The sequence below is a fragment of the Apteryx mantelli genome, chromosome 3, assembly GCF_036417845.1.
Source record: "Apteryx mantelli isolate bAptMan1 chromosome 3, bAptMan1.hap1, whole genome shotgun sequence".
Classification (NCBI taxonomy): domain Eukaryota; kingdom Metazoa; phylum Chordata; class Aves; order Apterygiformes; family Apterygidae; genus Apteryx; species Apteryx mantelli.
Window position 1 is genome coordinate 87,443,153 of NC_089980.1, and position 25,792 is coordinate 87,468,944.

At 43.0% G+C, this 25,792-nt stretch overlaps 1 protein-coding gene across 3 annotated transcripts in view; it reads left to right on the forward strand.

Annotated features, from left to right (window-relative positions):
* Positions 1–6,720: 6,720 nt before the first annotated feature.
* The window catches only part of METTL24 (methyltransferase like 24), a 60,675-nt gene continuing 41,603 nt past the window's right edge, over positions 6,721–25,792 (forward strand). For all 3 annotated transcript variants that reach the window (XM_067293861.1, XM_013948958.2, XM_067293862.1), the window contains exon 1: positions 6,721–7,084. In XM_067293861.1, the coding sequence (XP_067149962.1) occupies positions 6,794–7,084 (291 nt within the window). In that variant the 5' untranslated portion in view covers positions 6,721–6,793. The remainder of the gene's footprint in view (positions 7,085–25,792) is intronic.

Genomic DNA, 25,792 nt, shown 5'->3' on the forward strand with positions numbered 1-25,792 from the left:
GGCTTCAAACTTTACTTATATTATTGAAAGGACATAGGCATTTATGTCCTCATTCTCGTTTTATGCACTTCTATCAAAACGGAGTATTTTCAAAACTCCTGACTAATCCTCGAGACACTGCCAGATCTCCAGAGGCCTCCCTGTTGCCAGTTCTGCCTCTGATCACGTCCAGTGACACATTTGTCTTGGCGATCTGCTAACTCACACCTGCGCTGTGGCAGGACTCATAGCTTCACCTCCACCCTTGCTTCAATTAACATTTTGGCTAAAGCAAAGGTCTGGAAAACAAACCTTCACTCAGGGAATGCACTGGAGCCAAGGAGGGAAGATTACCTCACCCTCCTGTTTGCTTTTCTTCTCACCAAAGGAGTGCAGGACCAGGCTTCAAGGAGGTACATCCTCTCCTCCTGCACATCTTGCTGCCTGGAGAGTAAAGCGGTCTCCTAGCAGGTGGGACAGCTTGTCTCTTCTGACCATGCAAGGAGCTGTATTTGGGCTTCTCGCATCTCAGGAATCATTGGCATACTGGATTAAAGAGGAGCAATCTCTTTTTTAGGTGTGTTTTGACAGAAAAAAATCCTCTTGATTTTTGAAAGAAAGGGGCTTAGACACCTGAAGTCCAGGAAAAGATCAGGAGTTAGAATTCTCGCAGGGCCGAATAACGTGACGTCCTGCTGGGAGAAGAGATGATTAGGACATGCCGTTCCCTCTGTGTTTCCTCATCTCTAGGCTTGGCAGCTCTGCACGGTTTCCCAGCTTTGCGGCATCCCTTCCTTCAGTGCCCAGTTCTTCCCATGCCTTGTAAGTGGGATGCGCAGGGCCAAAGTGCACCCTGCAGTTTCCACCATAGTGGCTGAGTCCTGGAGCCTTTTGTCCACGGAGCTTGGGTGACTTTGGTTTCACTTTCTAATAAGTGTCCACTTTCTAATCCATGAAGTAAATAAATTAAGCATCAGGAAAGCTCTGGAAGCCTCAGAGTACAAGACACAACTCACTTCTTCACAGAGGTGAAGTGTAGGTTAAACTTTGAGAAGCACGGACTAACCTGCTTTTGAAAAACCCTCTGTAAGTCCTGGAGGGCAAGGTATCTTTTTCCCATGTTCTGAGTATTTCTGCACATTGTCAGGATCCTAGTGATAATCATGGAGTGAATTGCCATAGAGATTTGCAGTATAATAATTGCCTCAAACAGAAGGATAAATAGCTTTTTCTGGCGTTTAATGGGCCTCTTAAGTGAATGGCAATAAACTGTATGTGAACAGATGTTTTCACTCTTTTTTTCATTCTCTTGCATTTCATGCATAATTATGCACTAAAATGTTCTTGTCTGGGTTTCTGAGAGCAATCTTGCTGCTGTTTGTATTAGAAGAGTAAGTCTGAACACATTAGCACAAAGATTGAGCAAAAAGCCCTTGATTTTTAAAGGTTCCCATTGCTGTATATCAGCCATCACTTTCCTTCCCTCTCATTAAGCCTGAAGGAGGAGCGAGATGTTAGTGGGAAAATTTGCTGCTTTCAGCCATTGCTGTGCCAGTCTCAGTGCCAGGGTTTCTCCACGCTTGCTCGGGTGCCCTGCGCTCCAGGCAGGTGAGTTGCATTTTAGCCTGACTTCGGGCTTTCACCTGGCTACGGCTGAGACTAGTCGCCTCTCCTTTGCCTAGAGAGAGAGGTAAGTGGCCTCTGAGGTAGTCCCTGGACGGCTGGGGGCCAGCAGAGCAGGTTTTCCTCGATAGCCACCTGCTTTCTGTCCAGCCATTGCAAAGATAGCAGTGGGCTGCAGCCACGGCCCCCCTCCACCACCCTCCATGCAGGCTCTGCAGGGGAGGGCAGCCAGGCCAAGAGAAAAAAGCCTTTACCCCTTTGGGGGTATGAACTTTACCTTTTGACAGAGTCCAGAGAAATGACCTTTTTTCCTGAAGAAAATCAAAGAATTATGTCCAAACAATGTCCTCCTAACAAGCGGACTGCCAGCAAGACAGGAGTTTGGACGCAAAAACAAACATCAGCCTGGCAGGGTGTTTATTACCTGAAGCATCACTGCCCTGCAAAGGGACCTGGATCTTCACAAACATACTTCGTCCTTCTCAGCACATCTCTGAGAAGTCTGGCTGGCCTGTGCTTCCCACATCCATGACCGAGGATGGATGAAGACACCCTGTGAGAAAGCACACGCCAAAGGATGTCATCTATATATACCCATATACACCTATATACCAACTCTTGGCTAAGGAGATTATTCCACTTCATACCAGCACCGATATCTCTGTATCACTGAAGCTATTCCACGCTGCACTGAGGCCAAAGTGCCTTGAGAAGGAGCCTGCTGGAATAGCACAAAGCATTGCACGACAGACTTCAGAAAAGTGCACAGAGCATTAGTTATGAGCCTTAACTTGTTTTTGAAACTGCTGCCTCGACCATGTTGCTGTTCTGCTCCGTAACAGCCTCTGCGCTCTGACTGGCATCTCCGCTCCCCTTGGAAGAGACCTTGTCCCCAAGCACACGCGGAGGAAAGCCACTTGCAGTGATCAAATTGTGACATCCGCTAGATAACTCCAGTGCTATTGGAGCCACTGTATAAATAGTTTGGCATTTGTACTGTACTATGTAAACCCATTAAATACAGGTAATAAAAAGGCTTATATAACTTCTTGAAACTGTAATTACTACCCCAGCCATGGTATTTTGTAGAATTCTGAGAATTAAAGATTAATCCCTTTGCCAAATTACATTTCTTAATGAAAGGTATTTGTCCTTAAAATTAGAAGTGCAAAATGCCAGTAAAATTCATTGCATCAAAATAAAATGAGAAACTTGAGTCCTGAGTAACACCAAGGTAACCTTTAAAACAAACTGAAAATAGAAGTTTGTAATAGAAATTCAGGGTAGTTTTTAAGCAAAGCTGCACATCTGTCTGAGATTACAGTATAGATAGAGGGGAAACGCAGACAGCAAATTAATATTGCAAAAATCTTTGTGCAACAGTGTGTGAATTGCATATGAGACATCACTACTTAATTCCTATAAACTGGAATCTATGTTTTCAAATTTTATACTAGAATCTTTTCAATAAAATCACCAACCTCTACTTTAAAAAGCATGCATATTTTTGCATGTTCAGAATAATCAGATATTTTAGAGAAAGGCCGAATCTAACACCTGCTACTACTCCTCTCTCTGAGTGAAATATAACTGTCGGAGGCATAGCCTCATTTTTAGATGCCACAAAGATTCAGGTTAAATAAATAAAGGTAACGCCTAAGGATAGCGAAGGGCTGCAGAGCATCTTTTACCAAAGAGCCTTCTTGTCCCCGTTGTTATTGCAGCAGCAAATGGTTTTCATGTGCATGGGTATAGGGGTGTATGTGTGTGATTGCACAACAGCATGACTCAGAAGTAAATTTTGGTCTATAATCCCCTCTTCAGACCGTTTACCATCAAATATCTTTCATCAGATTCAGAGCATGCGGCTAGTTTGTGCTGTTTGAATCTCTCTGTAGTTAGCGGGGAAAGAGCTTCTGCCCGCGTCCCCCATACGGTGCTACCGAACAGCACGAACAGCACGGCCAATCTTTTGTTAAGCTGCCTAAATAGCCCCCTAGCTGGAGGAGAGCTGATGGGAGACCACATGAATGGTTTTTTTTTTAGTCATTCTCTTCAAGCCTACCTGTGGCAAGCTGAGAAGTGGTACTAACGATCCACGCAGCCGAGTGTTAGCTACGACAGCTTTTCAGACACACATTTCTCCGCGGTGGTAAGTGGATAATAGACCGATGCGACCAATTTACTTCTTGGTTGCTAACATCTAAAAGAGAGCAGAAAGAGATTCTTTCTTTGTGTGTTAAGTGGGATTTAAAGCATGCAAAGGAGTAAGGGCTGCACCTCTTTCGCAGAGCCACTGGCCACGTTGGGGCTCCAGGGGGGTCTAACACTTGGTGCATGGCTCAGCAGAGCCGTACCCCAAAGCAGCGGGATGGACCTGGACCCAGATTTCTGTCTCCTCGGGACTCAGGCTGAGACGCCAGGTGCAGCCACGCATCTTCTGCAGGGTGAGCACTGGGCTTCGTTTTATGCAGCCACTTTTCCAATGACACGGTGGCAGCAACTGGCTTTTTCACTCTAAACCTTGTAGAAGTTTCTATACAAAAACATTCTTGTTTTCATGTGTATGTAGCAACAGCGTTCCAGTTTTCAAAGTGTTAGCCAGGAACATAGGAAGGAGGAGAGAAAAAAGAAAATCTTCCTTCACTCTATCCTGTAGTTTTTGGCAAAAGGCTCACCAAATCCAGTGATGCTGTTAAGCAGAGTAGAAAAGTGCATTTTTATTAATTTACTCATTTTATAAGAGGAACATTTTGCTTACATCATCAGCCCCTAGAGAATCCAGTGTATTCCCAGCGGTGTTTATTTCTGCTGAAGGTTTTAATTTGCATAGAGATCTGGGCAGGCATTTTGACTAGCCAGAAGATAAACAGAAGTCTTGACAGTGGGTGGAGGCAGATGGATGGTGGTAGACATGATGTCTGAATTGAAAATGGCCTTAAGAGAAATCAGCATTAAATAACCGGTGCAAAGGGGTCGCCAATGGGAAACTGAAGGAATTTGCCTTTATCTTGCCTTTTCTGTGATGTTCACAGATGCACAGCCCCCCGTTCTCTCTGCTCTTAAGGTTTTATTAAAAACAAGTGTTAGTGTTAAACTTTTTTCTTCCAGTGATTTAGAACTCTGCTATCACTGTAGATAAATTTGCAAATACTGGAGGAATTTTACATTTTTAAACTTTTCTGTGGAGTCGAAGAGAGCTGTAGAAATCTGTGAAATATACATAGCAATTAGATCCAGTAGGACCAATGATTTCAGTTAAGGGGGTATGATGCTCGCTGCTGCCAGGAGAAATTCTGTGCTCATCTTCAAAATCAGTGTTTTGATTACAGTTTGCATTATGCGTCAGTACTTTTTGCTCTGTGCATCTTGTTGTGGGGACAACAGGGAGAGGAGGCTATTTGCTGCCTGGCTCAAAGCACGAACATGTTTTGTAGAAGCTGTTGAGAATTTGCCCAGCTGCATTTCTTGGCAATCCCCTCGAAAAGCCCTTCCCCCCGTTGGACTGGAGCTGAATCCCTTATGTTTGCATTTTAAAACTGCACTTCTTCTTAACAGGCATTGCTCGCATACAGGTGTGTTTGCAGCTCATTCCTGGGGGAAGCAATTTGTTTAAAATTCGTGTATTAAAACGGAGAGGACACTGGAGAGGTGGGAATGTTTGAGGTTCTACCTTAATTCCCACATATTCTCATGCTAATCCAAATAGGATTTCTCCTTGTTCCTGAGATTTCCTGAGATCCTTCTGTATCACTATTCCCTTTTCTTCTATCTTTAGAATCCCTATGCACTGTTTTAAACAGGCAGAAGGACTTACATTCAGAAGAGATGACGAAGACACATGAAAAATTTTATTGTTTGCTAAAATATGAGTGCAAAATGGAAACACTAAGTTAAAACCTCAAATTGTCCTGTATTGGGAGCACTCTTAGCACACTCATAAATCAAAGCTAATCAGTGTTCTAGGGAAAAGCATGACTTGCACAAGGTCAGCATTTATAGTTATTGCTTGCTGATGACAAAAAGAATGGCTAGATTCAAATATTGGAGCTTTCTGTTGAAGTTATACAATGATAGAAGAAGAACAAATAATCTGTGAGGATAAAACCAAGAATTACATTGCATTTTCTGCTCAGTCAGTCCTCTTTTATTTATTTGAATATGCATTGCTCAGTCTTTTAGGAAATCCTCAATTTCTCAAGGTTTAAACATCAAGAGAGAGTTTTAAAAATGGATTTGGGAACTATATACTTTTTGATCCTTGGCTTTCAATATTCCTGCTTTTAAGATTTCCTCCATGACCATACAAACGCAAACTTTTACTTTAATGAGACCTTCACATCCCATTATTTATTGACCAACTGCAGATACTTTAGAACAACTTTGCTGCTAAGACTCTTGCGATGAAGTGATCTTGGCTAGCAGTACTGCCAAGTCATGTGCACCACTCAGGTTTAACCTTGCATTTAGCGTGCTTGATATATGTCCAAACCGCTCCTCTCTGAGTAGGGACATTATTTCTGTTCTCAAAATGAGTGATGCCCACGCCACTTGGAGCAGCAGAGGTGTCCCTGTCCCAGCCCGTGTGACCTTCTGGTGATGAATGAGGAGATGCTCATGAGCAGAGCTGGGTGTCCTTCTCCCAAGCTGGTGTCCGCAGTGGTTGTTGCGGTCATGTTCTCCGAGCCAGCGAGGCAGGTGGAAACACGTAGAAAGCCTTTGCCGGTCAGGCGGACGAGCTGCCCCGGCGGGCTGGCACCCGTGCGGCACCCAGGGCTGGCTCAGGGGAGGGATGGGGGTGCCGGGGCCGGGCCGGGGGCAGCGCGACCGCCTGCCTCGCGGCTCGCAGGGGCACAGGCCACCCAAAGGTGGTCCCGCATTTGCTGGGAGCTGCCCTAAGGATAGGAGAGCGCCGAGAGGGACGGCCGGGTCTCTCCGGGACTGCTCCAGAGGGAAACGGGCTCTGTGGGGGTTTAGGGGCCGAGCGGCCCGGGGCAGCCGGGACCCTCCCCGCGCTCCCGGGGGCTGCGGCCCCCTCGGCCCCCTCGCTCCTCCCGGCCCGGCCCCGCTCGGGGCGGGGTTTGACAACTTCTCCGGGCGGCGGCGGCGGGGCCCGGCCGGCCGCCGGCATGAGCCCTGCGGCGGGGCTGCGGCGCGGCGCGGCGCCGGCAGAGGCCCCCTCGCCGCCGCCATGCCCAAGGGGCGGCCGCTGTGGCGGGGCCCCGCTTTCCGCCTCTGCCTGCTCTCGGCCGCGCTCTTCCTCTGCCTCCAGCTGGCCCTGAGGCGCTCGTGGTGCCCCGAGGAGAGGGCGGCGGCGGCGGCGGCGGCGGGGCGGGCTGCCCCCTCGGCCCGCGGCACCGAGCCGCCCCCGGCGGCGGCGGCGGCGGGCCGGCGACGGGTGACCTACGTGCGCAGCGGCCGGCGGGGCAGCGCCGAGCCGGGCTGCTGCCCCCTGCAGCCCCCGGGCGGCCGCCGCAGGAAGGTAGGGCGGGCTGCGGGCGGGGGGGGAGAGCGGCGCTATGTCGCGACAGCGCCGCCGCTATGTCGCGACGCCCCCTTCCCCTCAGCTGAGGGGATCGGCAGGTTCGTGCCGCGGGGCAGCCGCAGGCGCGAGGTTGCTGCGCTGCTGGGAGGCAGGGTGGCCGCCCGGGCGGCTGGAGCTGCCCCCAGGCCTTGGGCCCTGGGCGTTTCACCCTGCGGGGCGCGTTGAGCTGGACGGCGGTGGTGTCGCGGCTGTGCCTGAGGGGCTCTGCCCGTGGCCTCTAGCTCATTTGAACCTTTTCCTGCTGCTAGGGCACTATTCGTACCCGAAAAGAGGTCTCCACAGGCGCTTGGTGTGGTGAGCAGCGTTAGCAGATCATGGCAGCTTCCCAGAGAGACCTCTTGCAGTCAGAGGTCTAGGTGGTGCTGCCCGGCTGCGCGGCGAGACGAGTGGAGAATTTTAGTGCCAAAGCTGAGTAAGGTAAACAGTGAGCTGGAGAGACAGCCTTGGTCCAGAATTGCCAAGCTTACTTTACAGGCTGGGAAAATTGAAACACACCCAACATGAGTAAGCTGAAGGAAAATTCCCGACCCTTTGCTTTCCTGGTGTTTGAATGCAATTTTATTTGCTCAAGGCCATAAAGAAATATTTCTAAGACGTGGTCCACGTGAGAAATAATGACTTAGTAAGTGCACTTTTCATTAGGTTCAACCATGGTAATGATCGTAAGGCCTTTGGAGACATGAAGACCATCATTAGCATCTGGAGTTCAGTAAGTGAAGAATGTAAGTACTAACCCATGCTCACAGCATGACCAGCAGCAGGGTGCTGGCTTCTTCAGCAGCCTCCATGCCAGTTTCGGTTTTGGCAGATACCAGATGCCAGTCTCTCCGGAATCATTTGTTATTCAGGAGAAGCAAATTCGAATGTTTATTGTTTGAAATGTTCTTTGTAGTCTTTCAGGGGGAGATGAGCCAGCTTTCAAAGGCTAGGAAAGAGTATTTTGTCACCTTCTGTTTTGAGACCCTCTTGCCAGAATCCAGTAGTAATGTTCTGTGTAGAGAAGTGCAGATACTTAACCTGGAATGACCCTGAAGATGAGTAAATGTGGTTTTGCTAGAGATGGGACCAGCTTTCTGGGTAAAATAAATAAGTAGTTCAGATGTTTGCCTTGACAAGGATAAACCCAAAGTTAATTGTGAAATGGCTAAACCTTCTACTGTCGTGAACTGAAGCTTCATCTGGGTTTGGTCAATTTTTAGGGACCTAGATATCCAGAACAGCAAAACATCTTGAGATGTCTATATGAGTTATTACATAGGGTGGATGTGCAGATGGTATAGAAGACACTCAGATGAGAATGGTCCTTGAATGTGCTCCTTGTTTGGCTGTTTTCAGCCTCCCTGCTTTCTTGCTGATCATCACTGTGTGATCTGGGAACTGTCCTGGTCAGAAGCAGCAAAACGGTGCTGTGAGATTGGTAGTGCTTATTTAAAGATGAGGCGGACAATGAACTCTGGTATAACTTGAATTTTAAGGAAAGGGGTAACATTCTTGTATAAGACTGTCCTTCATGGCAATCTTTTTAAAGAAAATTTCTAGAAAACTTGCCACTCTCTTCTGCATGGTGTCTTTGTAAGGTAAAAATAGTTGTGTTTTGGAAATGCTTTGTCTTTTTATGTGATTCACGGTTGCACTAAAGTTTCTCTTCATTTCATCTCCCATGGGTAGTTGTGATGGAAAAGTGAAACCATGGGTGTCTTCCCCTTATCTTCTGAAAGGTTTGGAAGGAGAAGTGAGATAATTCCTTACTTCCTTCACCATTGTAGCAATGATGATGATGACTCTGTCACAGGGTTACATTTTTCTTCCGTATAACGATGTGGCATCCTGATGTACTGTGATGTCTGCACCATGTTGAGGCATCTATAATCTTGCAGTGTCAATTCTTACGATATTTCTTGTCAATGTTAAAGTGAAAATAAAGTAGAAGTGGCCTGACTACTGCCATTTTTTTCTTGTTGAAGATGATGATCATGTATGATAGCTTAAAAAATCAGGTGGTTTATTTTGCTTTTATATTTGTTTTTATTGTGTTTATTTTCAGGTTTTTCATCAGAAAGCATTATTTTATTTCACTAAGTCTCTTCAAGCTGTCTTAGGACAATGTGGGGCCCCTTATCAGCAACAGCTGCTTAAATTAATGGTCTGTGGTTTTTACCACTAGCATTGGAGAGAGGCTGTAATGTGCAACTGCTGCCAGCCCCTGGCTAGCAGCCAGGTTTGTTGGCATGCAAAGGTCCATCCAGAGGAAGGGGCTGGAGACCAGCACACAGGGGCTGGCTCTCTGTGCAGCTCTGCCTTGCTATACCAGGTTGGGATTGTTTTTCCCTGTGGATTTTGTATGCTCTGTCTCTTCTGTATGTCCAGAAACTGTTGTTTCAAATATTTTTTTTTCTCCCCTCTACTGCTGATTTTGTTGCTGTTGCTGGAGTGTGCTGTGATATGTGAGCCACTGGGATGGCAGTAATAAGCAATCAGCCAGACTAAACTTTGCTCTGTTTTCCTAGTGCCACTGCATTATAACTCTGCTTGCACTTACATCACTGAACTAAAGCAAAAGACTGATAAACAGTGTATTTCCATAGGTCTGGTTGGATATCCTACTTTGTGGCCATATTAAAAAAAAAAAAAAAAGTAAAAACATACAGGGGAATTGATGACTACTTTTAATTGTGCTAAAGTTTCCTGAACCACAGTTCTGTTGTTTATTTCCCAAGCAGAACTGCAGTCAAACAAACGACAGCACCAAGAGAAAAAAAGCACCCAGACTGGTTGGGGAAGATGGAGATTCATCCATAAATAGCCCTTGCATCTGCAGGAAACTGATTGGGTAATCATATGTTTCCCTGGATCGCTGGCACAGTGCTAAATCTCTGCCGGTGAAGAGAATGGCTGTAAGGCAGATGGAGGGGTTTTGCCACCAAGATTGCAAGTCGGTTCGTTCCTTAGCCCTTAAGATGCATATGTGGCAAATACTAACCTGAAAGCAGGGGAGAATAAAGTTATTTCAGTAACTGAAGTATGTGACACATCTGGGAAATCGCAGAGCTACCAAAACAGCTCCCACTGGAGTCTACCCAAGAGCAGATACTGCTGCTCTTTCTGACAAGTAATAATCAAAACTTGACATTCAGAGTGTTTGATAGTCATCTGAGGAATGGGTAGAGTTGTATATGTTGCAAATGTAAAGCAAGTGAGAGCCTGTAATCCCTTTTGTATTTGAGGAGGGAGTGCTTTAAACTGTGTTGATGATAATAAAATTCCCACATATGTGGGACAGTAAACAGTGATTCTGAACTCTACTTGTGGTAAGCACTGTAACATACAGAGCATATAACAAAACTCCAAACACATGTAAACATGTAAATTTTGACACATGTACCCCCTCTTGCAGTGGGTACTAGCAAGATCTGCACCCACATAGCATTACAGGCATGTGAGGCAAGATTTAAAATGTTGTCACCAGGTGTTAAAAATTCTTCTTGTGTTAGTAAGAAGGATTTTTGAAATAACAGCCACTTCTTATCATGGTGATTATAATAACTAGCTTACGTTAGGCTTTCATGTTCTGAGATGGGGAGGAACCTTTTCCAAGAGTGTGATTAATGAGTTGGAGTCATTTGACTTCTGCACAATTTTATTTCCATTTAGGAGGGGAAAAAAAGTTTTACATGGTGCAGTATAGTCATGCAAAAAAAAAAAAAAGCTGAAGTTAGTCTGAGCAGATACTTTAAGTTAATGGACTTATACTTTCTAATGACTGCAAGCTCTGTGACTACGCCTCTCCTAAAAATTGAAATTGAAATTACTGGTTTCTTGTGAGGGTTTTCAGTCATGTGTAGAGCTTATGCAAAGAACCCTTTTTAATACTTCCATAAATCTAGTAAACAAATGTATTAGGTGTTTTCACCGTTTATTTGTATGTATATTGTTTTTAAGCTGACTTTACATCTTTAGATATCTGCTAAACTTTGGATGCTAGTTGAATCTGGGGTTACTGTGCATCTTGCCAAGCATGGGCCAATATTCTCTAAGAAATCTTGATTGTTCTGAAGTCAGTCTAATATTTCTGTCTGTCTTTTTACATCCAGTGGTGTAATAGCTGGTGTAATAGTTTCGTATTGGGGCTTAACTTTTATAACAGTTTATGAATTATCCAGTCCTGGGGCAATCTTAGAACATTATAGCAAAGTTTAAAACTATTGGAAATTGTGAAGCTAATCGCAACAGTGTATGTTTAAAGGAGCAGGTTTGCCTGGACTGAGAAAAGAGAAAGGGATTGCTGGGGCTGCAGCATGGGTCAAGGAAGCATTCTGGACCTTGTAGTGAATTCAGATGCAGAGTTTATTCCAATCACCTTGCTGCACATCAGACATGAAGAGTTGCACAATGTGTATATCACCATTATCTAAATGTTAAGGCAGGTAGTGAGTAATAGCTTAGCTATTATGAACATGAATTGCGACTGTGACCCTTGCAAAAAAGGAGTGTAATGCTGAAGATCTGGATATTAGTTATTCTTCTTTGTGTGCTCGGTTCTAGGCACCACCTTTAAGAGCATGTAGACAAACTGGAGAACGCCTCAATGAGAGGAACAGTAATATTAGAAGATGCAGGAAATTAGACTTCTAAGGAAAGACTGAAAGATGGGATTTGTTTTGAATAGAAAAAAGTAGGTTATGAGAGAAGTATGCTAATAATCTTCAAACTTGGAAAAAAATTTTGAAGGGCATAGTGATCACTCTAGGCCCTCCGTAAGTAGGACAAGAAATAATTGGTTTAATTTTCAGAGAAGATGTTAGGAAAAATCTTTTAACTGTAAGATTAGGTAAGCAGTGGCAAGACTATCCTGAAAAATTATTAAATTTGGCTAGACACACGGGGAAAGTCTAGATAATCTTAGTTGTGCTTCAGGGCAGGGAGGTAAGAGTGTAGTCAACCTCCTGAGATCCCGTCCTCTTCTACCTTTACCTCCTCCACAATTAGAGAAGCAGTCGAGCAGCTGGAGTAGGATTATCCAAACTGGAATTTAGCTTCAACAATGATCTAGTGTCAGTATAATAAAAAGAGGTAATAAGAGTCTTTAAGGGCTGTAAGTGGTCATTACCCTAGTTTAATACCTCACTAGAGAGACCAAACTCCACCATAATTGTCCTGTGCTGATTTAGTAGCCCCCAGAGGAAGGAACGTTACTTGACAACTTTTTCCGCCAGCCCTCAGAGGTCTCTTACCAAATATAAACTGACCCAAAATTGCTTAGCTTGTAAGATTAGCCCAAGGTAGCAGCTTATGGCTTTGGACCATTAGTATCTGGGGAACAGCTGCGAGAGCCTTGTTTTCTGTCAGGCTAATAGCACGGACTGAGAGAGGTTATTGTGTTTGAGAGAAAAAAACAAACTTTTATTGATAGCTGTCTTCAACAGCAGACAATCAAATCTCTGCCACACCAGCCAGCTCTGGCTCTAATGGAGGAACCAAAAGACATCCGAGCATGGCAATTCTTTTCCAAGTAGCTTAGCAAGGAGGATAGTGGCCTTTTGCTATATTTTAACTGCAAATGAAATGTCTTTAATAGACCATAAAGAAGAGATGGTAATATAGTTTCTGACAATGATGTCACTTGCAAGTTTACGAGGTAAGCGATCACTCAGAATAACCTTGATTCTTACACACTTTTTTATTACCTAAAATAGGTTCTTCCTTCATAAATTTTTAAGAAGCAGCTGGGGAATATTATCTTTCAGAGAGGCATTACAGCTTTATGAGATTTAATTATATCCAGCAATGTAGATTTCTTTGAAATACATACTCAAGGCTTTCTTTCAACATGTAAAGCCTGGGGAATAACTTTTTCTAGATATTTGTGACAGAGAAAAAGTATTTTTAAGGTGTATATATATATTTTCTTATTTAAGGGCATAACCCAGCCATCAAGCTAGTAATTTTTTCTGCAGACATATGGTTCCATAATTGGCTACTATGGCAATTGGTCCATCTTCTTGAACTAAGCTAGTGTGACTATGGGCCGTTTACAAAGTATGAATCCTTTATGACTGTGGCAGAGGAAAAAAATACATACTGATCCAATCCTGTTTGCTCTTTGCAGCTCGAACTATTGAACTAGACAAATGCATAGGGGAGTAACTTGTGTTAATATTCTCCAGCCTATGAAGTGATGCCATAGTAGGTGGCTGAGTGGCTCTGGACATGGCATGTCCCACTAAATGGTCTAAACGGTAGGAATTCATTAAGCAAGTCCTCTGCTCTCACCTCTTTTTCTCCACCCCATGGTTCACAGTGCCCTTCCCCACATGCTTGTGTTCAGGAAGCCTTGCAGCCTAAGTCTGTATGCCACCAGTTCACGGGACAGGACACCACATGTGCCTTCCCTGCACAGGCCTGGCTTTGCTCTATACCTGGGGACTCTTTGTAGCTAAATGTGAGTTTCTTTTTCTACAATAAGAATGATACACCCCAGATAGTAGATTTTGTTGTCTGGCATGTACTTCTGGTTACCAGACCTTATTAGCAGCTAGCAAACAGGACCCCTCCTTCAAGTGCTGTGTACGTGTCCAAAGCAAAAGGGCTATCTTGTGCACAGAAACAACTATCTAGCTGGAGGTTGGAACAGGAGGTCGCTGCTATAAAAGTCAATTGTACAACAAGTCAAAGTGTTGTCGTAATAAAAGAGCAAAGTTTCCTGAAAATCAGGAGTTTTGACAGCATTAAAGACAGTGAGCATAACTGGTACCAAAAACGATATTTTGTTACATGTATTAGAAATAATAGAAGTGGGGACAGTTTTGAACATGCAACTTGCCTTGCTCAAACTGTTCTTAAGGTACCAATCTGACTTCATTCTTTTGTAAACTTCTTTTTTAGAGAGAGAAAAAGAGAGAAAGCAAAAAGACAGGAAAGAGATCTCTGGGACAAGTAAAATTCTTACAGAAAGCCTTAAGATTCTTAGGATTATTGGGTCTCTGACCTTTAGCTGCTTTTGTATGAGACTATTACTTAACTTCCTAGCTAGTAAGGTTTTCATCCCAGTTTGTTCAGTCAATTCACATCAACGTTTAGCCAGCACCTGTATGTCCGTTTTCAAGCTGCATGGCTGGTGCTAGCAAGCCAGCCATCTTTCATGCCAGTGTTACTGAACTGTGTCCGCAGTTCATACTGAGGTCCAGATGGTGGATCTTTGGTGTGAAACCAGAGCAAAACTCAAATGGCTTATGAAGAGGAATGCTGTACTGAAATCCAGGGATGGTGAAGAACAAAACTCTCTCACAGCTGCCTTTCAGGCTGCTAAGAGCAAGATAACGTTCTCTCTCTTACAAAATGGATGTAGAATTTAGAGGTTTAGATAACTAAAATGAGCACCAGACCTCCAGTGCTCACAAAATCAGTTTGGTTTTGCTATGACAGACCGAGCTGTCCACCCCCTGCAGCCTTAACCTGGTCTTACTTAGAGAACCCCCACATCTGGGAGCAAAGGGCGAGTTCAACTACTCAAGTCTCTCTGAAATTGCGACCACACAGAAAGGTTGTCTGTGTGCTTGATTTCTCCACTGAGTCTCCACCGACCTAAGTGACAGAATAGGGGACCTGGGGTGAGTATTGTGTGCCAGAGACACCAGCACATAGCAGTGATGTCTGTCACTCATGGCACAGCTTAGATACGAAGCCTTAACACATAGGTGAGAACATCTGTATAAGCTACCACTAATCTTCCATGACATCTACAGTAGCCCCTCTCTTATCGTTTGTTCTAATATTAACTTGGAATTCTGTTTATCATGGACAGCCATTTAGTTTTCCATAGCTGTGTGAAGTGAATGTGAGTCATTTAATCTACGCAAGTGTTTTTATAGGTAGTAGATATGCACCATGATACTTTCACGTATGATGAAACATTGTCCAGAATTCTTTCAGTACATCGAATTCTAAAATAAAACAGAATTATGTTTAGTGGAACAATTAAGAAGAAAAAAATGATGTTTCATTTAAATTTTTTAGATTGTGGTATGGCATGTATATCCTGGAATCTGTTACATTACATTACTCACGCTGATGTTATTTATGTTAACATTTATGTTATGTTAATTTCTGTATACAGAAGTGACAGGGTGACATGCTGTCCTTTTCTGAGTAAGCAAATTTCTAAGAGTAGTAGAAGCCATGTGTGCAAATGAACTGAAGCTGTGGGTTACAGATGAATAAAAGCCATAATTTTGAAATTACTCTTGTGGTAATACCTTGGTAAATTTAAGCAGGTGATGGCTGAAACATTTCCAGCTGCATATGCGGTACTAGATGGAAAAGTTTGGAACTTAAATGAGCTGTGTGTTCCCCTGCCTGCTCTTTTTCTGTCCCATCTTGGGCAATCCTCATTTTAGATGTACCCTCAGGTACAGGTGCGGTCAAGAAGGACCTTGGTTGTTACTTGCTGAGGAACTGCACTGCCAGGGAATGGGTAAACAGGGTGTCTGCAGGTGACTTCTGACTTCTTTAAGAGCACAAGTCCTGAGGCTGGAGGGCTTTCTGGCTCCCAGAGAACCCGTTTGATTTTTTTGTTGTTTTCTTTTCAATTTTTTTGTAGCATAAAAACCAACCCTGTAATTTACATCCTTCCTGACGCATTTATAAATGCAATAAATAATTCTTTCCTTTTGTCTTTGCATAATGATAAACATGCATAATTCCAGCAGCTGTTGCCACGTATGCAGAAATCCTGTTTCTCACCGAAGGCTTCCCATATGCTTTGCAGGCAGGTGGACAAGTTTGCATGTTCTCTGAACCTCGGTAGTGTGGAACTGTTTTGGGCCAGAGCTTTACAACCCCCAAATCTGGGAGACCCTTGTGAAGAATTCCCTTCCAGCTGCCACCTCTCTCCTGTGTACTGGAGACTTCTCTTGACTCTGGCAATATGGGAGTGGGAGGTCTTTTAAGTGAGCCATTGGTTTCTTAAGTCATTTAGGATTTTCAGGTCAAACCTCTGTATTTATGCAAAAGCTCTGGTTTTATATACTTGTTGCAGAAAGATTTAACCAACAGCTCACTAACAAGAGAGCTGCTGAAATCTGCATTGGGTTCCACTTACTGATCGATTTAAGGCCTTGCTTCAGGACCACTGCTGTAGTTTTTCTGGAAGTGACAAAACCCTGGATGGTTTCCAGGAATGGCTTGATCTTGTGGCTCCTGCAGACTAAAGGGGCTGAACTCGCTGCCCTTCTTGGTTATGTGAAAACAAACTTCACCTACCTTTAGAGCATATCAACAGACGGCCTGCAAAGAGCTGGTTATGCCAGTAATCTCTCTTAGGGATATCGCCGCTATATTGGATGCTCTGTGTTTGTGCCATCAATTTTGACAAGATAGTCACTTTTTTTGTGACAGGGCAGTCTACTGGGGATAACTAACCTAGACAAGAGTAAGCAAAGAAGCAAATAAATACTGGTGACTTGTTAGAGGCTAGCACTGGTTGGGAAATGCATGCAGTTTAAAACTGATGAACATTAACATCATCATCATTAAGTCACCGTCAGTGCTTTAATTTCCGCCCCCTCCCCAGCCCTCTTCCTTATTCCTCTCATAATAGCTAGCTAAGTCAAATAATTAATTGGGAGCTTCAGAGTTGCTGCCCTTTATTTAGCATCTTCTTTCATTTCACAGAGACAGTGTTTGAGACGCTAGGGGGAAGAGATGGCAATGTCTATTGATATGGCATGTAATTTTAAATATTACCTGCCACTTAGAAGCCTAAAAAAAGTAAGAATCAGTTTGAAATCGTTCCTGCTCCATGAAAAATTGACAGCACTGGTGGAGGTGTGAGATGTATCCCAGGGATGAACACTGCAGCATAGGAAGTGGCAGGGACTGCCTTAATAAACTGACTGAACATAAAACTTGTTAATACCTGTGTCATGTCTCATTTAGGACTTGCCTCATGATTGTTCCCTCAGTACTTAAACTTTCAAAGAAAGTGAACTTTGTTTCATCTTGAATAGGGCTAGGCAATGGTATCTTGTTCCTTTTGCCTAACTCTTTTGAGAAAATTAAACAAGAAGCAATGTTTCAGCTGGCTGCTGCTGAGCTGATATGTCCCTTCTTAATTACATGTTTTGATTAATGGTTTGATCGTGAAGCTATTACTCATTATGAAGTCCATGGGAATTCTGGGTATATCAGGAGTTCAGGATCAAACCAAGTATGTGTATAATTCTATATTCTGCATAATATTTATAATTAGTGATAAAAAGGCCCTTAACCAAAGAAAATGGTGCAAATATGTCCAAGTACATCCTCCATGGGCTTATTATACTTACGTCTATACTTGCTTGTCTTGAACAAAAATTATTTAAAAATTGTGTGCTTTGAAACAAGCATATTTCCTTTTTTATAAACTGGAAAATAAATGTGCAATCTTGTATTTAAAATTCTAACCACTTGTAAACCAGCTGTCACTCTGTTACTAGACAGGGGGAATTGATTGCTGCACAGTTGTGTTGGTTTTGTTATTTTGAAAGACACTCACATTGCTCTAGACTAGGGGCAGTAGTCCACAGTCATATTAAAAATGAGAAAGGGAATATCTTTGTAGACGTTTAAAGATAGTATACATTTCCTTCTGTGGAGTTGCATTGCCTTATTTTATTAACTAACACTTGCATGAAACAAGAGCGGAAAAAGAAAAGTGAGGTTTGGCTATTTAAATCTCTCCTGACTCCGTAGTAAGACACCTGTATGATCAAGTGAACCGACTGTGGGCTGGAGGGGCAGAAGCCCCTATGCTTCACCTACTGTGAATCTCTATCTATCTTCCCTTAGGTTTTACACTGTGAAATCTCAATACCTGAGTAAGTCACACAGCCTTTCAGTTTACCCACTGGTAAGAATTAATGTTTACGTTATGGAGATCTACTGACAAATACTGCCCTGTCCTTCTCCCAGTGTCCATGTTAGAGCAGTACCACTATGGCCCGTTCTTGTGACTTACGGTGAGTCTTGCTATACCTGATGTTTTGCTTATGGCTATGGCACCTTCCACATTTCTAGGAGGAAATTCAAGGATGAGCTGGTGGGTTCAGAGCTACACAGATATACTAACCTTCAGTGGATCTGGAGGGGCAGGTGTGTCGCCACGGTGGGCTTAAGGGAGGGTTTTCCTGACGCTTCAAATTTCCATTTAGGCTAGAGGATCTGGTAGATCATTTCCTTTCTGATATTTGTGCTCCGCTTAGAAGAGAAAGCTGTGCAAGTATGGAATGCTCTTTTTCATGTGAAAGCCTTAAGGTTTATTTTAAAGCATCTTTTTTTGCCAACTCTTAGCCTCAGGCAAAGCCTGCTAAGTCAATGAATAGGCTGCCAGAGACATCCATATCTGTAAATCATGATTAGAGTGCTGGAATTTGCACAAAATAAACTCGGCTTATCTGGCTAGCTGAATATTTACTGATAAATTCTGTTTGTTGTATACTGTGCTTTGAATATTGCAGTGAAGTCAACCTTGAGAAAAATAGCTTTTTTTTCCCCTATTGTATGGGTTATAATATCTCCTGTATTTTCTCAACTGAAGAACTTCGTTTAGCGCAGTTAGCAGTATTGACTGGAACTGCGGTCTTGTCTTTGCTTAGGGAAAGCCTCATTTTGACAAGCAGTGACCAGCAGTTGCTCTATCTGCTTCTTGCTGTTATCCTTAAGTGTTGGTAAAGACATGCAGGCACTGAACTAATTTAGTTGACCGAGTCTGATGCTGCTTAAGCAGTTTTGAAAATTTGCTTTCGTAACTTTCACTTTGTTCTAGCTCCTGGTTTTATCTCCTTTCAGTATGAATTATCATTATCACACTTTTAGCTGGATAGTGCTGAAATTCTGCTCCCCCCCACCTTTTTTTTTTAACATAGCAAAGATATCTCAATTCACTGTTTTTAAAGCTGTGTGTCTCTTAGAGTAAAATCAATCTCTCCTTTAATAAATGTACCTTTTTCCATGACGTTGCTGGGATTTCTAATGGCAGAATTGTCATCTTCAGTGACCTTTAAGGGTCTGCGGAGGGGTTCCCCAGTGCAGCATGGCTGTATCCTAACTCCACAGAGAGCCCCAGTGCCTTTGACTTTGGTGGGCTTATTTTCAGTTCCTCAGAAGTAGCGAAGGGTGGTTAGTTATGCTCTGTAAATAATAAATCAGATGGAACGTTTTCCAAATTCATCAGGATCTGCAAAATAATATTTTGGTGAGTGCTCTGGAACACATGGTTTTTGTAAGACATAACCTACATCCAGGATGCTGTGCATCAGTAACTGACACTTGGATCCACCGGTGTATTTACAGAAGGGGTATCCACAACAGCCGATTTAAGCCCACTAAGCTGGTTCCCCAGTATACGTTTCCTATTGAAGTCAGGGTTTCAAGTTGAATTCAACAGAACATTAGTCACCTAAAATCCTCTATAAATCTGGCCCTGTCTTGTTAGTTTTGGAAAGGGCTCTTTGCTTTTCCGAAGCCACGTCTTAATTCTTAAAATGGTATAAATTCTGTCACTTGAAATGAGTGCCAGCCATCCCTTCTTTTCCACATATGCTTTTCGTATGAGACGCTTGTTTGGGGAAAACGCACAAAATCAGAGTTTGAGAGAGCTTGAATGCAGGCTTTAACCTATGTTTAATACACCAACTTAGGGCACATCACTGCGTCTGCATCTTTAGGTGACATGGGGGCAAGGAGCCGTACGCCGTCTGCCCTTGCCGTCGCCTCCCTGTGTCCTTCCCATGGGTGGGTGATGCAGCAGTTTACAGTGCTGACGGTCCCGAGTGAGGCACCTGCAAAGCTCTGGTGGAGTGAATACGTGCAGCTCCATTTCTTACAGTCAGATGGGATATCAGAGGCAAACGGAGCAGAAAATAAACGTGAATATTAACAAAAGGAGCACAGAGCTGAAACACTTGATGCTTGCTGTCTTTCCACGGGTTATTATGCATGCTTGTTCAAACTGTTGCACTTTACAAAGGTAAAGACACTTTTGGTTGCAATTACCACAGAGTGGCCTGAAGCTTCTCCAATTAGAATTGAAATCAGAAATTTGTTTTTCTTATTTCAGTGTAAAACTTTACATTCAAGAAGTGTTGCCTTTTTTCTTCCCCCTTCCCTAAGCTAAGAGTTTTACTTACAGTGCAAGCTGCAGTCTTGGGAAGCAAATGCTGATAAACTGCTCTCAAGCAAAGCCCTCTGAGTGATGCCCTCCAAGCTGTATAAATTGGCTGTAGCAGCAGTCGTCTCTGCCCCCCGGGCAAACAGATGTTTGCTGTACTGCAGAGTCTTGGAGGAGGTGACGCACAGAGAAGAAGGGGCTAGAGCAGAGTTGAGTGCATCCTAGGGGTTCCTTCTCCAATAAAATAAAGCATGCTCATCCACTTAGACATATAAACACCTCTATTTATTAAAATTTTTCATACACAAGTGCATCAGAAATTCTCATTTAAATTGAAGACATACTCTTAATACAGAAAGCACTTTTATCACAGCACCGTTTTCCACAGGCAAGATTTAACGTGGTAAAGCGGCGTGCTGCACAAGAGAGCTTGACTGTATGTATTACACCACTTGCTCGTCTTGGCACCAGACTCTTCTTCTGCAGCCTAACGTCCGTGGTGAAATTGTATGATAACAGTATGTTTTTATAGCACTGTAGTTCTTCTGGGGGAGGGGTTCCTTACGGGGTCTGTTTGTGCCGCTGCCTGAACCCGATACGTATAGAGAATGAAGCTATTATTTGGTGGCTTGACACAAAGAAGGCTGTGTGCTTGCATACAGTGTTGTCAGTGGTCAGAGAGGGCTCTTGAAATGTCTCTTTTAGATAAACTCTGAAAAATAAAAGAAGAGGGAAATGGAAAGAAAATTTGCTATATTAATTTTTTCCAGTTCATTACGGTCTGCCTGCGGCAGGTAGAAGTTTCACTGTTGGAACAGAAATTCTCAGTTTAGGTGGTTGCCAGATTAGATCTCAGCTGTGTTTATCCAGTGATGCTTGTAACACCTGATGCTGCGGAGGGAAGACACCACTTTTCTCTCAGCCTGTACGAACGCGCACGCACATACACAGAGCAAGAGTGCATGTAACAGTTTCTGCAGTATTGTTTCTTAGGTGAAAAATTTGTGTGTTTAAGAAAGCCAAACTGCAAATAAAAAATAACAGTAATAGGAAAAAAAGGAAAAGAAACCATTCAGACATATAGGAATGGAATACCAATTATACCAGCTGCTTTAGAAGTTAGTTGATCAGAGCTTTAACGATGAGTCACAGTCACTTTGGAAGCTTGTATTTTAAATTACAGCTTACTGAACCTGTGAATGTCCCAGCTACTTCTAAGTTACCTATTTAGTGTAGTATGATTTTATGGATGTACCTCTTGCGAACCTTCTGTATAACGTTGATTAGATTTAGCTAAAGGGGAACTTGTAAATTGACCTCTGTCTTTCTCAAGGAAGCCTTTGCCAAGGCTGGGAAATGCCTGTTCTTTATGATTGATGCCTCCACTTTGAGGTGGAGTTTGTTTTGCTTGTGCCATGCATCGCTGCTCTGAATGTAAAACATTAAGACTTATTCAGCCGTGCTGAAGAATAAAGTGCAGTTAAGCATTAATTGAGGCTCGCAGCTAAAGAGTAGACTCAGTCCTTGAAAAAACAAAGGCAGTGGCTATGTTTTAGTGTGGCATACATGAGAATTGGGTCTGGGATCCCTCCTCTTTAACGTTAAATGCCTACAGTGTAGATAAGCTGAGCTAGTCCTCCAGACTTCCTTTGCACTTAATGGAGAGAAATGGACATTTCCAGGGTGTGATTCATCTTACTTATTTTGGACATCTACACTACAGCGAGATGAATCATGCCCTTTAAGAAGCTGTTTCACTCATCTGTCATGTCAAATAACTTAACTTCCCAGGCGCCTCTGGGAGTTTGGTCCCCTCGCTGTCCACACTGCACATTCGCCCCCGGGCTCTCCTTTGGCGTCAGCCAATTAATTACTTCTGAAAGCGAACTTAGTAGTTCACGAGGGATAATTCACTGCAAGAACTGCTCCAAATAGTTGGTGTGAATAAGAATATACCAGGTTTGCTACCTCCACCTTCCCCGGACCTCCCACACCTCAACAGGCTTTGCACTTGTTACATATCACTGGCAAGGCATCTTGAGATGTGCTATCAAGCCAGTACTCTGGTGAGCTGCAACACAACCCTCTCGTTATTTAAGGTACTTCTGAACTGAAAACACCCCCACAAAATAATATGCCTAGGGCCACAGGGGCTCCAGATGGAGCCCAAAGAAGATGATGGTTGTGAATCATAGCCAGGGCCGATCTGCTCCATAGGGGGCTAGCCTGCAGCGCTGTGATCTGTATATAATGTAGTAGGCTGAAATTTTGCAATTTTAGTCCAACCCATTGCATTTTAAACTGATAAAAACACTGCAAAATTTCACCCAAGAGTAAAATCTGTTCAACTGTACCCTTCCAAAAGGGATGAACTTAGTGGTTACAGAGCAAAGCCAGAACAGTTGGAAACGAGGATATGTATGTCACTTGTTTCTATGGCTAGCAAATATTTATAGCTGTTGATGGAGTTTCTTACCACAGATGCTCTGCATTCATATTTGGTCCTGCCTCAAATGTAAAAAATTATTGTACAGTTTAACTAGAGGGTTTTATGTTTTTCCCTTGATTACAATGTCTGACTATGAATTGACGAGTCTTTCTTTTCTTCTTTGGAAACAGCAGACATTTTAAGCAGGGCAATGGGATTCCAAAATTTAGCCAAAGCATGGCTAATATTGTCTTGTATTTTAAGAGGTTGCCAAAAAGGAAGGAGATGTAAAGGAGAGAAAAACACTAAGTTAGAAAAGATGGAACCATGGAAAATGTACTAATTCCCTTTCCAAATTGAAACAGCCAAAAAAAAAAAAGTCAAAGCAAACATTACTTGTTCTCAGAAGTAGCCAGGAAATGGATCACAAATATGTCACCTACCTGAGACTAGAATTTTATGTAAAGTCCTGGACCTTGTCAGTTCTTTATTCTGTTAGGTTTAGTTGAGGAAATTTGTTAAAAAAAAAGGTATGTCTAAAGGGATGTACATTTGTATTTATGCTTCCTGGACCACTGCTTTCGTGATTAAAGTCTTGTTCTCTTTCCAGTGTAAAAAAAAAGCAGATTCCTTAATGATTTGGGCTGTTTGTACAGTCCAAACTGTACAACTGTACAGATCTGGGAAGAATTTCATAATTTACGCTTCTGTGTTCAGGTTTATACTAGGAAAGCCAGAAACTTTGCAAACCTACAGTTTTACACCTGCTCTTTGGTGAGCCCTTTGGACATGTTGATTCAACTTTGTATTATAATTTCAGATTTTTAGAAGGACAAATTATACCATACATATGCTACAGATTATTAAGGGGTTATCAGATGATTATCACGGATGGCTGGTGAGGGAGAAAAACTAGAAATAAGTGATCTCCAGGGGAAGGTCACTACAGATTACTGTCAGATTGGTCTGAAGGAAAAATCAGTCCATGTGTGTGAAATATCTGGAAAAAAATCAGTGTCAGGTGAATCTTGGTTTTCTTAAGAAAACAAGGACATTGCTTTAAGATTTTCTTTGCTCTGTGCTTATCTCATCTACTAAAAATCTAGACTTCATTCTGGATACCTATTTCTGGATACCCCTTATACTTCCAGGGTTTCTGAAGTCAGTGTTTGATCAGTGCCTGTCTTAAAGTCTTTCTGAAGAATGCTTTGTCTTACAATGGTAATTTCAAGCAGTGTCTGCAAGTGAAGCAATGTAAATATGAGGACACTTTAAGATTCTTTTATAGGACATTTTAAAGTGGTATTTCAGCTTTCCAGATGCTGTCATCTCTTTGTATCATGGGATCAGGATACAGCAGTGTTTTAGGAAACGCAGTCATGGTGTCTCATTGGCCGAGTCCTTACCATGGGGAGATAGCATACCTTACGGTGACAGAGGTGGCCACAGCTGCAGTAAACCCAGGCTGGCTTTCTGGCTCCTCCTGCCTGACCTTGGGCCGGTCTGTCTGGACTTCATTTCCCAAACTGTGTAATCTGGCCCATAATACTTCCTCTGTCTCTCCTGAGAACACTGTGCTTCTCAGTCTGGTTTTGTACAGCACCTGAACAGCCATAGGGACCTGGTCTCCGTTACTTGCTCTGGAGGCTTTTGTGACACAAGTAAGAAACTCCAAACTGTAGTGCCACCGTCAGGCCTACTTTGAGGAAAATATCACAAAATCTAGAGGGAACAAACTTCTTGAGCAATAAGGAAGATCCTGATTTTTGCAAAGCAGATGGTTCACAGGGACGGCATACATTTTATTTGCAGAGTTCAAAAAGGCTGACGTGGGAATGCTATCAAACATCTGAATGCTATCAAAATTATCTGAAAAGCTGTAAACAAAGGCTACTGATATAAATAGGGTATATGAAGTTCAGAAAGGTATTTTGTCAATCCTGAATGTATATCCACGTTGCATCACTGACATCAGTGGGTTAACATCATCAAGGTGAACTGCATTTTCATGCCCATCTGTACAGTACTTAGCACAGTAAAGTTTTAATACCATTCGTAGCCTGTGAATCTTACTGTAACATAACCACTAAACTGCCCAGTGTGGCTCAAGAGGTGTTAGGAACAGACCTTTCTAATTTATTCATTAGTGAATAGAAAAGGACTGCTGCTTAATAAGGAGCCAAGTGCAAAATGTGAAGTTTGAGAAGCTTTGCAAAAGTATTGCCATGAATAAGGAGCTCAATTCTGATCTCTGTTACATAAGTAACATTTGTGTAGTACTCCTAAATTTAAAGAACGATATGAAAGGTTGATCTCTTTATTTTTTGTAGTGAAACTGAATTATCAAGTCACTGGGATTTTTATCGTCTTTTCTTGTGTGAGTACTGATATATTTTGCAGGTTACCAGTGGGAAGGCGGTCCGTCATCTTTAAAATTTTAAGAACCTGAAAATAAGCCTCAGTGGCTCTTTGATATTCCTCTGTTAGGAGAAAGAACCTCGTTCATGTGATTAATTACAGGCGGGATCTTGTTCTTCCCCCTGAGCTCTGTGCAGTGGGAATTCCTGCGGAACAGTGCCACCGTGGCTGCCCTCTAATTCCATTGCTTGATGAGGTGCTTTGCAGACAGACAGATTTGAGAAGAGCTGGGCACAGATGTTTCGGTGCCTGGGTGTTTTGCCTGAAAATGATAGTCAGTCTTCATTTTCATTTCAGCTCTCAAGCCTGTTGAAACAACAGCATTCCTGTCATTGTGGATGTTGTTCAGCCACGTGGGCTGTGCGACTCATTGTGAAAGACTGCATGCTTTCCCCTCCCAAGTCAGCACCTATCTTCCTGCTGCTGGCTGTTTGTGGGCTGAAATCGGCATGCTGGGGTACCTGCTCCTGCAGAGCTTGCTGGCTAGCTTGGTTTCAGTGCTGCGCTGGGTGGGAGCAGTCAGAAGCCAAAAAAGCAAGCTTCAGGGTAGGAAATGGTACTTTTGTCAGGTTCTGAAAAAGTTTCTCAAATATTCTTTTCAGCATCTCTTTACAGTAAAAAAAAAAAAAAAAGAAAAAAACCCTAAAGGAACAAT